This window comes from Gopherus flavomarginatus, chromosome 8 (assembly GCF_025201925.1).
Source record: "Gopherus flavomarginatus isolate rGopFla2 chromosome 8, rGopFla2.mat.asm, whole genome shotgun sequence".
In the NCBI taxonomy this organism is placed as follows: Eukaryota; Metazoa; Chordata; order Testudines; family Testudinidae; genus Gopherus; species Gopherus flavomarginatus.
In genome coordinates this window covers 65,183,254-65,198,426 of record NC_066624.1, presented here as the reverse complement: position 1 = coordinate 65,198,426, position 15,173 = coordinate 65,183,254, and the positions used below count along the sequence as shown (strand labels likewise).

General features: G+C 43.4%; 1 protein-coding gene across 7 annotated transcripts in view; it reads left to right on the top strand.

Annotated features, from left to right (window-relative positions):
- The window catches only part of PCCB (propionyl-CoA carboxylase subunit beta), a 101,935-nt gene that overhangs the window by 12,170 nt on the left and 74,592 nt on the right, over window positions 1–15,173 (top strand). For 6 of the 7 annotated variants that reach the window (XR_007775972.1, XR_007775973.1, XM_050965524.1 and 3 more), the window contains one exon: window positions 7,334–7,402. Coding sequence is in view for 5 of the 7 variants with exons in the window: in XM_050965524.1 (XP_050821481.1) it covers window positions 7,334–7,402 (69 nt within the window). In the remaining 2 variants the exon portion in view is untranslated. Of the gene's footprint in view, window positions 1–5,092; window positions 5,297–7,333; window positions 7,403–15,173 lie in introns of those variants that run through there. The other variant, XM_050965522.1, reaches the window with a different exon arrangement.

The window sequence follows — 15,173 nt, the reverse complement described above, 5'->3', positions numbered from 1 at the left end:
GTTGTTTTTCCACAATTTCTGCCTGTGCACGTCGGCGGAAGCATTCAATGTATAGGTCCAGACTGTCATTTAGACCCTCAGGAGGAGTCCATGTGGAGTTCTTCTTCTTGTGCTGTTGGTGGGAGGGTACCTGTGTATCAGTGCGCTGTTGAGTGTTGTCCTGAAAGTATTCTTTGAGTCGGAGATGGCGAAAGTAGGCTTCCAGATCGCCACTGAACTGTATCATGTTGGTGGGGGTGGCAGGGCAGAAAGAGAGTCCCTGAGATAGGACAGACTTCTCTTCTGGGCTGAGTGTGTAATTGGATAGATTGACGATATTGCTGGGTGGGTTGGGGGTACCATGATTGTGGCCCCATATGGCAGGTAGGAGTTTAGACAGCTTACAGTCCTTTTTCCTTTGTAGAGAGGTAAAGTGAGTAATGTAGATCTCCTGTCTTATTTTAGTGAAGTCCGTTTGTATGGAAGTTTGGTTATTAATGAGAGTCTCCAGGTTGGAGAGCTCTTTTTTGATGTTTTCCTGTTTCGTGTATAGGATGCTGATCAGGTGGTTCCTCAGTTTCTTTGATGGAGTATGGCATAATCTCTCACTGTGGTCTGTGTAGTATGTAGATAGCAGTGGATTTTCTACCTTTAGTCCATTTGGTGTGATGTCCATCCGTTTGCATTTGGAAAGGAAGATGATATTTGTCTGTATTTGTGCAAGTTTCTTCATGAGGCTGATGGATTTCCACTCCATACGGCTAAATGCAGTGCCTTACATGGTGTCAAGTATCAGAGGGGTAGCCGTGTTAGTCTGGATCTGTAAAAGCAGCAAAGAATCCTGTGGCAACATCTACAACCCATCCTGGACAATGATCCCACACTTTCACAGGCCTTGGGTGGCAGGCCAGTCCTCGCCCACAGACAGCCTGCCAACCTGAAACGTATTCTCACCAGTAACTGCACACCGCACCATAGTAACTCTAACTCAGGAACCAATCCATGCAACAAACCTCGATGCCAGCTCTGCCCACATATCTACACCAGCGACACCATCACAGGACCTAACCAGATCAGCCACACCATCACTGGTTCATTCACCTGCACATCCACCAGTGTAATATATGCCAGCAATGCCCCTCTGCTATGTACATCAGCCAAACTGGACTGTCTCTACAGAAAAGGATAAATGGACACAAATCAGATATTAGGAATGGTAATATACAAAAACCTGTAGGAGAACAATTCAACCTCCCTGGCCACACTATAGCAGACCTTAAGGTGGCCATCCTGCAGCAAAAAAACTTCAGGACCAGACTTCAAAGAGAAACTGCTGAGCTTCAGTTCATCTGCAAATTTGACACTATCAGCTCAGGATTAAACAAAGACTGTAAATGGCTTGCCAACTACAAAACCAGTTTCTCCTCCCTTGGTTTTCACACCTCAACTGCTAGAACAGGGCCTCATCCTCCCTGATTTGAACTAACCTCATTATCTCTAGCTTGCTTGCATATATATACCTGCCCCTGGAAATTACCACTACATGCATCTGACGAAGTGGGTATTCACCCACGAAAGCTCATGCTCCAAAACATCTGTTAGTCTATAAGGTGCCACAGGATTCTTTGCTGCTTTTACAGATCCAGACTAACACGGCTAACCCTCTGATACTTGACAAATACAAAAGTGTCACAGCACACTGAAAAATGGCTTACTTTCTCATATTTACCATATAATTACAAAAAAAGTTGATTGGAATATAAATATTGTACTTGCATTTCAGTTTATGGTATGTAGCAGCATAAACAAGTCATTGTATGAAATTGTAGTTGGTACTGACTTCACTAATGCTGTTTATGTAACCTGCTGTAAAACTATGCGAATATCTAGATCAGTTGATGTACCCCCGGAAGACCTCTGCATATCCCCCTGGGTACACGTACCCCTGATTGAGAACTGCTCTAGCCAACCCACCTATTCTCAAACAGGCTTCCTGCTTCTAATAAACTTTGATAGAGTTTCTTGGTATTTGTCTTTGTGTTTGGTTGCTTTTCAGATTCCCTCTTTGCATTCCTCATTTCCATTTTACCTGCTATAGTTATGCTCCTTTCTGTTGGCTTCACTTGGGTTGATTTTACATTTTTTGAAGGATACCTGTTTGCTCAATTAACCTCTTGATTGTTCTCTCAACTTCATGTATAGCAGGTCCTCAAACCTCAGTAGTTAGAGCCCTGGCAATTGGTCACATTAGAAACAGAAACATAGGCGAACAAACTTTTGCATTTATATTGGGCTTGAGGCAGAAATTACTGGGTGAAATCTGTGTCCTGTTTTGCAGGTCAGGTCATAATGGTCCTTTGTGGCCTTAACATCTATGAAATGTGCATGTAAACCCTGGTAATTACTGTAGTGAGTGGTTGGTGAATGAAAATAAGACAAAATGGGAAGTGTCCAATGTGTGCACTTGTCAGATATGTGAAATAGTGTATGTTGTGCTGTATGTGAAATAAATTAAAAAAATTAAGAGTACATGTTTGCTACAAATGTTTTTAAGAAAGTCAGACAGCTAGCCCTGGTGGAAGCCATCAATTTTAGCACCTTGAACTGGAGTTCATTGAAGTGCTAAATCAGCTTTTCCCAGCAGTAGCCTCTTCAGCATGTGCAGAGAATCAACTTCTCTGTAGGAGAATAACTAAAAAATAGAAATGCAAACTGAGATTGAAATCTATTATTTAGATCAGGGGTCTCAAACACACGGCCGCAGCCCGCGGATTTCTTCCTCTCGGCCCGCCAAGCTCCCTGCGCCCCCCCCTCCCAGTTACTTCCTGTCGCCACCAAATTCCCCTCACCCCCACCCCCAGTTATTTTATATGGCAGCTAAGCTGCCTGCGTGCTGCTCCCCAAAGTTTGGGGCTAGGTCTCTCCCACAGCCATGCCTGTAACCCCCACACACCTCCCCCAAGTGTCCTTCCCCCAAGTGTCCCCTGGCCCCCACTTGCTGCCCCCTCACTGACCCAGAGCCTGCAGCTCATGCTGACTCCGCTAGGCTCTGCCGGCTTCTGGCATCACCTGCTGCCGCAGGGTCCTAGTGTCCCCATCCACTAGGGCCAGGGCAGGCTGCCCTTCCCTTGCCCTTCTGCCCCAGTCCTGAGTCTCTCCAATGCCCTGAGCCTCTCCAGTGCCCCAAACTCCTCATCCCCAGCCCCACAGCCCTCACCCCTGCACTCCCTCCTGTCCCCAAACTCCATCCCAGAGCCTGCACCACCACCCCCTGCCCCAGCCCAGAGCCTGCACCCAGCACCCAAACTCCATCCCAGAGTCTGCACCCTAGACCCCCTCCCCCACCCAAACTCCCTCCTAGAGCCTTAGGTAGGTGGGGGAGGAGTTTGGTGGAGGGCAGGTTCTGGGCACCAGCAGAATTTCTAAAAACATGTCACCCCTGGAAGAGGCAGAGCAGGAGTGGAGTGGTGGTGCAGCCCAGTGCAGTGCGGGTGCTTTACTGAGTGTATATATTTTAATAAAACCGCATAGAAATGACTTCGTCAAAAAAAAGAACACTCATGGAAGAAAAAAGCGTTTCAAGACAAATGGGAGAATTTAATTTATTTTTTCACAGAGGTAAAAGATAAAATTCAATGCATTATTTGTCAGCAAACGATTGCTGTTCCCAAGGAGTATAACGTGCGTCGGCACTATGACACGATGCACCATGAAAAATATGATGCATTCACTGGAAAAATCCAAGAGGAAAAAGTTCAGCAACTTAAGGCAGCATTTGCCAAGCAAAGAAATCTGCTTTTCGGGGATTAACAAGTCCAGCAAAGATTCAGTAAGAGCAAGTTTTGTGATAAGCGAAATGATAGCTAAATCATCGCAACCTTTTACAGAAGGCTTATTTGTAAAAGAATGTCTTATGAAGGCCAGCGAAACTTTATGTCCTGATAGGAAGAAAGTTTTTGAGGCATAACTTGTCTGCCAATACAGTTGCCTGCAGGATAACGGATTTAGTTGATAATGTGCAAAAACAATTGATTCAAATGGCAAAAGACTTCGAAGCGTTTTCAGTTGCTCTTGATAAGGTACAGATGTATCAGATACTACACAGTGTGCAATGTTCATTAGACGTGTGGATTGCAATTTGAATATAACTGAAGAATTGCTAGACTTAATGCTACTGAAGGGTACCATAACGGGATGTGACATATTTCAAGGACTGGAAAAGTGCATTGAAAAAGCTGAACTGCGATGGAATAAACTCATATCTTTGACTACGGACGGTGCGCCGTCAATGTGCTCTGAAAACATTGGTATGGTTGGATTATTGACGACCAAACTGAACAGCCTCAATATACCAAGAATTAGCTTCACCAGTATACATTGTATTTTGCACCAAGAAGCCTCGTGTAGTAAAAGTCTACAGATGAAGGAAGTTATGGATGTAGTTGCTAAAACTGTTAATTTTATACGTGCAAGAGGGCTGAATCACAGACAGTTCACCTCTTTTCTAGCAAGTATGGACAGCGAATATGGGGAACTTCTGTATCACGCTCAAGGTAGATGGCTGAGTCGTGGAAATGTTTTGAAGCCTTTTTTTGCACATAGAGAGGAGATTGATTCCTTCATGAAAATGAAAAACAAGAAGGTTCCACAACTTGCTGATTCCACTTTTATCTGCAACCTTGCTTTTCTAACAAACATAACTGATCACCTGAATGCACTGAGCTTGAAACTTCAGGGTAGAAAACAGATAACACAGATGTATGACAGCGTTAAGTCATTCAAAGTCAAGCTTACTTTGTGGGGGAAACAGCTGACTGCTGGTAATTTGGTTCATTTCTCAATTCTGAATTACTTAGGAAAAGTTGAACCCAAATCCTTGAAAGAATATGCAGAGATCATTTCTAACTTACACAAACAGTTTGATGTGCAGTTTAAAGATTTCGAGGCACTTGAACCACATTTTCAACTTTTTTCCACGTCATTTGCTGTTGAAATTGACTATGTTGCAGAGGAAATGCTGATGGAGTTAGCAGAGCTTCAGTGTGACACCATTTTGAAGCAGAAGTAGACAGATGTTGGAATTCTACAGGTTTCTTTCATAAGAAAGATTTCCATGTTATTCTCTGCTTCCGCAAGGATAATGGCAATGTTTGGAAGTACATATATATGTGAACAGTTTTTCTCTTCCATGAAGATCAACAAATCTATGTTAAAGTCAAGGCTCACTGATGAACCTTTGAAAGCAACACTGAGATTGGTTTCATCTCAGATTATCAAACCTAATATTGATGCTCTAGTTGATACAAAAGGCTGCCAGGTAGGTGGCCAAAAATGAAATGACTGTCAAAATTAGCACTGACTTTTCACATTACAGTTAAAGAAATTAATAAAAAAGTTAATCAATTGACTTTTAATGGCATAGTATATTTTAATACTACACCACTATATTACTCTTTTTTTTTTTTTCTCCCCACCTCCAGGCGCTTCCCACCCCCAAACCGCCAAACAGCTATTGGTGGCGCTTAGCACTTTCCAGGAGGGAGGGGAGAGGAGCAGGGAGCTGTGCTCTCAGGGGAGGAGGTGGAGAAGAGATGGGGCAGGGGCAGGCCCTCACGGAAGGGGTGGAGTGGGGGCGGGGCCGAGGGCGGCGGGAGGGAGGTGTCAGTGATGCGGCCTTTGGGCCAATGCACTAGTCCTCATGTGGCCCTCGTGGTCATTTGAATTTGGGACCCCTGATTTAGATCAAGATTTGCTGATTTAAAGTGTGATTACAATTGGTGATGTATATCACTTTGATTTAGATCAGGGCTGAGCAAACTATTCTCCTGCTCCCCTCTCCGCCCTCCGCCCCCCCCCCCCCCGCCCTGCTCCCACAGCTCCCATCGGCTGGGAAAAGGGAACCGCAGCCAATGGGAGCTTCAGGGGAGGTACCTGCAGGTGAGGGCAGCACATGAGGCCCTCTCTCCCTCTCCCAGGGGCTGCGGGGACGTGGAGCCAGGGCAGGCAGTCAGCCTGCCTGGGCGCTGCTGCTACCCTGGAGCCGCTCCAGGTAAGCGGCACTGGGCCGGAGCCCGAACCGCTCCTACATCCCACATCCCAACTCCCTGGCCATAGCCCTCTAACCCCCTGCCTTGAGCCCCCTGCCACGTTCCAAACCCCCTCTTGCCCCTCAACCCCCTGGCCATAGCCCCGTGCCCTGAGTCTTCTGCCACACTCCGCACCCCTCCTGCACCCCAACCCCCTGCCTGAGCTCCCTCCTGCACCCCGCACCCCTCCTGCACCCCAACCCCTTGCCCTGAGCCCCTTCCTGCACACCACACTCCCTCCCGCACCTCAACTCCTGCCCTAGCCCTACATTCATGGCCCTGCATGCAATTTCCCCACCCAGATGTGGCTCTCAAGCCACAAATTTGCCCACCCCGATTTAGATCAGTCCACCCTGGTATTAGAGCAACAGTGTCAAACTCATTCTGTAGAGTGTTCTTAATTATAGTCTGGGATATGAATTTAGGACTGGGTACTCCCCTTGGTCCACAGCAGATTACCAATGTCAGTGGAAGGTTTATGCAAGAGACCAAAGGGAGTATGTGGCATTTATGTAATAACCATTAATTAGTGTTTATTAAATACAGTGATTTTCCGGATGCAGCCAGTTTATATATGGTACCTTCCATGACACCTTTTAGATACATGTCATGACAACAGTGTGTTGGGGAAATTAAGTGCATGAGGTCTGATATGAGTTACAGTATGGTGGTCTCTCAGCCAGCTGGCATTGATGGGCTCCTAGGGTTACAGTGTGCCAATAACTGTGTTTCCTTACGTTCTAGTGTGTAGTTAGGGGTTTTTTTTCGGTGTCACCTTAACACCTTAATTTGTTTGAAGTTTAAATAAAACTACAAAGTTCTCAACATTTTTTCCATATTAAGTTTTTTTTATACACCTCTATCCCAATATAACGCTGTCCTCGGGAGCCAAAAAATCTTATCATGTTATAGGTGAAACCACATTATATCGGTGTAGAGGTGTACTTTGATTATATAACTTGCTTTGATCTTCCGGAGTGCTCAGCCCCCTCCCTACCCCACCCCCAGGACGCTGCTTTACCGCGTTATATCCTAATTCATGTTATAGCGGGCCGCGTTATATCGGGGTAGAGGTGTATTATAGTAGAACTCCAAATGTCCTTATCAGGATTGGGGGACGTTAGGGCCCAGCACAAACACAGAGGAAGAGACAGCCCCATTCCCAGATTAATAAATATTTTGTCTGTGAATTCAGAAGACGTTGACATAATTTTTTTAATGAACTTTATTACTGTTCTGACCTATGTGTTCTTTGCTCTTTCATGCAGTATCCTGGAGACAGTGTGGTAACTGGCCAGGGCCGGATTAATGGGAGACTGGCTTATGTCTTCAGTCAGGTATTCTTTTGCTTTGTGTCAGTTACATGTTGTGAGCTTGACCTTTCAAACTTGGTAATCTTTTGTAGAGTTTGTCTAAACTGTTTGTCTTTTAGCATATCTAAATTATGTAAATTGTCCCTCGAGTTAATATTGTTCCAACATAACAACAGTGTGTTAATGCACAACATATTGAACAAGTGGCAGCAGGGTAACAGAAATGTTCTAACAATGTGAAGCAATGGGTGAGGGGGAAAGGAGAGGCTCACAGTGTTGATGATAAACTCCATTGTGTGAGAGATCAGATCAGGAACATGAGTGGTGAGAGTTTGGCCTAGAAGATGTGGAGACTGATGTTTGTAGAGGACAGAGAACTAACGGGAATCTTTCAGGATGAGGGAACTATTATCACCAATGGTTAAGAAGGCTTGATGGTGGTGCTTTAACAGACTGGAGTTTTGAGATGACTTGAGTTGGGAGTTTCATTAATTCATGGTCAAATGATTGAGCAGTGCATAGTGGGCTAGTGGCATGTGCAGGATTTGACACTGATCGTGCCATGGAATCTGTATGGATGGACCACTAAACCTGCATGGAGCCCTGTCGAAATTAGTGGGGCGCACTATGAATCACTGCAGTCTGTCTGCTCAAATCTGATTACAGGATCAGGCCTTGTGTTTGTTACAGAAGTCATAGCTAGACTTTGGGATTGGGGATGCTCAGGCAAACTTGATTGCTTTTCCAGTTAGAACAGCAAAATTTGTTAAAGGGACTACAGTAGATGGAATATTTGGATTTTTCCTTGAAAATGTTTTTTTATTTAGGTATAAAATACCAGTTTTTGGCCTCTGAGGTGGTGTTTTGATTTTTTTTTTCTCATAGTTTTTGCAGCAGTTCTTAGTGCTACTTTCTTCTCAAACTTCATGGCACACCCTCAGATCTTGAGATTCTTCAAGGCAGTCCTAAGGAAACCTCGTAGGCAGCATCTTGTCTTAGTGGAATCTATTGTATTAATTTAAATGGAATAAAGAGGCCCAAAGAGTCAAAGGTGTTAACATAGCCCAGTTACTGCCAAACATTAAACTGTGTTAAACAAAGTTCAGGGTTTGGTATACAGAGACCTCAGCCTGCTTTGTATCAATGTAAACACACTATTAAATCCTCTTAACCTGTAAATAGTTAAAGAATTTAAAATGTGAAGTATTAAATAAGGCTTTTATTTTAGCAGCATCCCCTTTTCCTTTGGCTGGAGAGTTTTTAGAAAGAAGAAACCCCTTTGTTTGGTAATGTCTTAAATGCTATTTAAAATGGTAATAACTGTCCTTTTTGGGCCAAGAAAAGAAGTTAGTTGAAATGGGCTTCAGTTGCTGCTACTGCTGTTAAAGTCCAATCTCATTTCCTAAGAAGACCAACCAAGACAAGCACACACAAGAAGGGGGAGAAAAAAGAAGCAAAGAAAGAAAATTGCAGCTTTGGTCTCTGGAGTGAGTTGACTCTTGTTTGCAACTTACTACTGCAAAAACATAAGCACAGCACATGATCTTATAAGCCACTCTGAGACCTGACAGACTTGTATCAGCATCGAGCTTTTATTTGCCCCTCTCTGATCACAGGTGTACAGACCCGTTTTGGCTCATTGATTTTTTTGGTTCCACACTTTTTTTGTTTACCAACCATGATCTTAACACAGTCCTTGAATTTATCAGTAGGCCTTTTTATTTGGAATAATGCGGTCTTTCTGTCTCACTTTTGCACCTTTTTCCCATCAGTATTTGTTGTGATAGGTTATTGTGAGGTTTTATGAATTTACACTCACTTTTCACAGTTGAGCTCGCAATTAGGGTGAATTATGTATCCCAAGATAATCCCTCTCTTTTATGAACCGGTTTTGCCTAGGGTCAGACATTGGTTCATAATATTACAATTACAAAAATAAAATCCTGATTTCATTTTAAGCATGTAGAAAAAAGGAAAAGAAAAAGGTACTGTCATAACTGTCCTACTCAGATCTGAACCTTAGAATTCAGAACATGAGAAGCTAGCATGAAACCTCCAAACTTAATTACCAGCTTGGATCTGATATCGCTGCCACCAGCCAGAAAAATTCCAGTGCCCTGAGTCTCACCACAAAGGGAAATAACCCACTTCCCTTCCCCCTCTTTACCTCCTCCCAGATTTCCCCGCCCTGGGGACCCTAGGATACTCCCTGCTTCAAGTCCTTGAAACACAAGTACCGAGAGATCTAATCTATCCTTGTACTTACAATTTGGAAACAGAAGATTAGAAAGCCTGGAGATAGAAAGATCACTCTCAGAGCCGAGAGGGTCACTGAACCAAGACAAAGAACAAAGAACTTACACCCAAAACTTCCCTCCACCCAGATTTGAAAAAGTCTTGTTTCCTGATTGGTCCTCTGGTCAGGTGTTTGGTTCCCTTTGTTAACCCTTTACAGGTAAAAGAACATTAACCCTTAGCTATCTGTTTATGACATGCCCCCCAAATTGCAGACAGTGGGAAACCTCACTGGCGGCGATTTCCTCCTAGAACTTTAAAATAAACAGATTAATACAACACATGCACCTTTACATATACCACTAAGTATATAACTAACAGACCTTTACATTTTAAGAACACTTTTTAACTACTGGATTCTGGGAAACGTTTACGAGAGAGTGCATCAGTTTTGCCTTGGAAGTCACGGTTCCTGTTTTCTTGTGTTGGGGTGCCCTCTGGTGTTTATTGTCTGAACTGCTGGCTCTGTTGTCTCCTGGGGTTTGCCTAGCAACAGTGCCTTTTTTTTTTCTAGCTAATCTTTTAAATGTAAAGTAAACCAGAAAAACCACTTTATTTGCATGTGTGTTGTGCTGGGTACTTAACTCTCAATCGGAGTGCTATAGTTTAACAAAAGACCTTGTGTCAACCTTAATAGTTCCTTGCTTAATATGCAAGCCAAACTGCAACCAGAGAACAGAAAAAAAAAATTCTCTCTGGCTCTGTTTAAAACCACCCTTTCTCTCTGCATAAAAGCCCTAGCAGAGAAAAAGAAAATAATATTCCTACTGGCTTCTGGATCTTATCTTTCCCACTACTGCCACTCATGTCATAACTGTCCTACTCAGATCTGAACCTTAGAGTTCAGAACATGAGAAGCTAGCATAAAAGCTCCAAACTTAATTACCAGCTTGGATCTGATATCGCTGCCACCAGCCAGAAAAATTCCAGTGTCTGGCTCACTCTGGTCTCCCCGAAACCTTCCCTGGGGAACCCCAAGACTCAGATGCCCTGAGTCTTACCACAAAGGGAAATAACCCACTTCCCTTCCCCCTCTTTACGTCATACCAGATTTCCCCGCCCTGGGGACCCTAGGATACTCCCTGCTTCAAGTCCTTGAAACACAAGTACCAAGAGATCTAATCTCTCTCCCCCCTCACCCAGAGGGTATGCAAAGTCAGGCTTAGCAAATCTAACACACAGAGATTTTCCCCCTCCCTTCGTTTCTTAGCCTTAACCAGTAAAAAACACTCAAACAGGTCTTAAAAAGAAAGCTTTATATAAAAAGAAAAGAAAAGGACATAAAATGATCTCTGTATCAAGGTGACAATATACAGCGTTAATTGCTTAAAAAAAATAAAACGAATAAACAGCCTTATCCAAAAAAAATACAATTTAACACATTCCAACAACTACACACATGTAAATACAAAAAAACAATATAAACCTATTGTCTTACTATCCTTGTACTTACAACTTGGAAACAGAAGATTAGAAAGGCTGGAGATAGAAAGATCACTCTCAGAGCCGAGAGGGTCACCGAACCAAGACAAAGAAATCACACCCAAAACTTCCCTCCACCCAGATTTGAAAAAGTCTTGTTTCCTGATTGGTCCTCTGGTCAGGTGTTTGGTTCCCTTTGTTAACCCTTTACAGGTAAAAGAACATTAACCCTTAGCTATCTGTTTATGACAGGTACTTACCGTATATACTTGTTCATAAGCTGAATTTTTTTTAGTAAAACAGGGAAGCACCAGAAAAGGGGATCGGCTTATGAACGGGTATAGGGAGGGAGAGGTGGGACACAGCCCATCCCCCCAACAGAGGGAGCAATGAGAGGCAGCACAGCCAGCAGAGACAGAAGGGAAGAGGTGGGGCCAGAGTCTTTCCGCTTCTGGCCACACTGCTCTCCCTGCAGCCTTCAAAGCAGCTGCAGCTCCAGGACCATGCTGCTCAGTCCCGCCCCCCAGAGCAGGCTACGGCCGCGCTGCCCGGTCTGGCCCGCCAGAGCAGGCTGCGGCCGCGCTGCCCAGCCTGCAGGAGCAGCTCCAGCCAGGTCAGAGCCATCCTCCCCTGGCCCTCCTCAGATAAGGTGGGAAGGGATGGGATGGGGAGAGTGTGGGGGTCCTGGGATAGGGGTGAGGTCATGTGGGGGGTGATCAGAGAGGTTACTCGCCTCACTCCCAGCTTCTCCCCCGCCAAAAAAATTCCTCATCAGTTGCTTTCCCGGCCCACCAGGGTAAGCAGCTGGTGTGCTGGGACCAGTAGCGTAGCTGGAGGAGAACTGTTGCTCCTCACTGAGCACATTCCCCAAAAATGGTGCCTTTTTAATTTTTACGCTCACTCCAGCAGTCCAGGTATTTGACAGCAATTCGGAGGCGGGTCCTTCAGCCGCTCTAGGTCTTCGGGGGCGGGTCCCTCAGCCACTGCGGGTCTTCGGTGGCAAGACTTGGGTTTTTCTTTTTTTTTTCTTTTCTTCACGGCTTCGGCATCTTTTTTTAATGTGTTCGCTCCCCCTGCTGGTAGAACCTGGCTACGCCACTGGCCGGGACACAGTTTACTTAGGTTTACCTCATGCCTGCGGATGCTCGAGGTAAACAAACCATCTCGGCCCACCAGTGGCTTATCCTGATGGCTCGGGAGCCAAAGTTTGCTGACCCCTGAATTATAGGGTCGGCTTATGAACGGGTTATACAAATTTTCCATTTTTACTTATCCATCTTCAGGGAGTCGACTTATAAACGAACCAGCTTATGATCAAATATATACGGTAGTTATATTTTACCATTTGCAAATTTCTTATTCCAGAACTGGGATTTAGAAATTTTACTTGATTAAATATTACAAAAAGTACAGTTAAGACTTTTAAATGTTAACAGAGCTTAAGAGCTTACAACTCACTTTGTCTCTAAAACAAAACTTAAAACTGCTTCTGTTATATGTTTGTAAGATGTTTGAGAACAAACCAGTTCCTATTACTTCCTTGGCTGTACATCCAGGACAGGTAAAGATGGAACCACGCCCCACGATTTTATTTTGCATTGCTTACATAGTTATACCTGTACGTTTACACAAGCTGAAAATTTCATTCCCCTAATGGTTAAAATAGCTTACTCGGAGAACATTTTTAGCCCTGATGACATTTTTACCTAAGTGTGTTGCCTTCTTTAAAAAGAAGCAACAAAATGATTTTCTTTGGAACCACTTTTGCATTCATGAACTATTTGCAACACCCAAAGGTGGTAAAAATTCTCCAGCGTTTTAGTCTGTTACAGACCTTGCCCACCTGTTTCGCCACCAACATTTGTGAGGACAACACAGCCATTGTAGCACTTCAGCCTATTGTGGAGATATAACCTGCAACACTAGCATTGTGCTGTGTTACGTGCACAAAATAGCTACAGTTACTGACATCGAAAACAAAACAGGAAAAAAATATAGCAAATTGCTAAACCACAAAACAGTCAAAAAAAGGTTTGGTGCTGCAATAGTCCTTGGTTGTGGTGGTTTGAAATTTAATTTACAGTTAATGTAGATGGCATTTTGTTAACAATGGGGAGAAGGAGGGTTACCCATGGAGTTGTTTTAGTAAAGGTCTGCTTTAGCAACTTAATCTTTAATATTTAAAACTTCATTTTTGCCACTTTCTTTCCTTTTTTAAAAATATCTTTTTATTAAACCTTCTAAATTATTACTAATGACAGGAACAACAAACTTGAAAAGAAAAGAAAAAAACCAAAACAAAACATTTGTTAAAATATTTTTTTTAAAAAACGAACCTTAAAACAATTAACAATTTAGAACATTTTTTTAAAGTTAAAAACATGAACAGCTTACTTTGAAGGCTTATTTTAAACAAGTTTAACACATTTAAGGATTTTAAACAAGCTTTTGTTTTAAACCAACTTTGAAACCTCTGCTTGTTTGCAAAGGTGCCCCCTTCTCAGCATGTATTTAATCCTTTAGGCTTACCCAAGGACAGCAAAAATGTTGTATTAATTTAGATGAAATAAAGGGGCCCAAAGAGACAAAGGTGTTAACATAAGCCACTCACTGGCCAGCATTAAAGTGCGTCAAACAAAGTTCATGGTTTGGTATAAAGAGACCTCAGCCTGCTTACTACCATGGCAAATACACCATTAAATATCCTTTTAACAACTGTTTTAAAGTTCAGGTTTTTTAAAACCTTCTAGTGTCCTAAGAAGACAAAACAAGGCGAACATACAAAAGAAAGAGAGAATAGTAAAGATAGAAACTTTCAGCGTCTGTTTCTGGAGTTGTGATCTTACTGCTGTAAAAACACAGGCACAGTGCAGGCTCTTAAAAGCCACCCCAAAACTTCGCAAACTTGAACCAGCATCGAGCTTTTTAGGGCGTTGCTTTTAGTTGCCTCTTCCAGGTCACAGACCTACAGCAGTATTGCAAAATGTAGTCTTATTAGACTCTTACTAGACAGAAGGACTGAAGAGAGGGCTAGGAAAGAAGAAAGAATAAGGTGGGGGTGGGGGCAGGAGAACACATGGAATAGGAAAACAGTTGCACATCCCAGATGGTGTTTGGGATTCAGCTAGAGCTGGTGGAGGTGGCAAAGTCATTTGGATTCCTTTGGTCTGGTCAGACACTTTTCAAACTTGGGACAAAAAAAATCCAGAGTCCCGGTAAATGGTGGAGGAGGCAGCCATAATGGTGAAGCTCTCTTCAGTAGCCAGTTTTTCTCCCCAAAGCCTCTTTCTTTTTAATAAATAAATAAATAAACCCAAAAGGGGAAAAATATCCTGTTCTCCTCATTATTTTGTCCACCTATTCAACCTAGTTTTCAACACCCATTTTGGCTCATTAATTTTTGGTTGCACACTTTTCTTGTTTACCAGTCATGGTGTCAACACAGTCCTTGAGTTATATCATGAGGCCTTTTTGTCTGGATTAATGCAGTCTCTGTCACACTTTTGCACCTTTTCCCATCAACGTTTGTTGTGATGGGTGATTGTGACATCTTGTGAATTTACACTCACTTTTCACAGCTAATCTCATAATTAGGGTAAATTTGTAGGCCCAATTGTCACAGGAAGTCTTAATCTAGTCGTAAAAGCATTTACTAAACCTTGATTGATGTCTGTATTTGACAGTGAAAATAAACTATCACTCTAACAGACCGGGCCTTCCTTGGGTATCCCCTCGTGACAGGAAGTTGCCCTGCAGGCTTCCCGCCTCAGTCCCTCCCCCAAGGTCCCTCCCAGTACTTCTCCAACACACTCTTGGGCTCAGAACACCTTTGTCATGGGGTAGTTGATTATTATACATGTCTCAAAGACATTAGCAGTGAATTCCCATCTTGTAACTCAGACACCTCTGTCTCAGCAGCTTTTTTCACTCTCAATCTTTCTTTAAACTGAGCGGTTCTGGGCTTATCCCCATTGTGCTCTAATGGCGTTCAAATGAAGCAATAACACAACCAATGGCTGCCTGCCCTGGGCTTCATAAGACTCAAGTCCCTCCTGGGTTGTTTCCCAGCTCCCTGCCA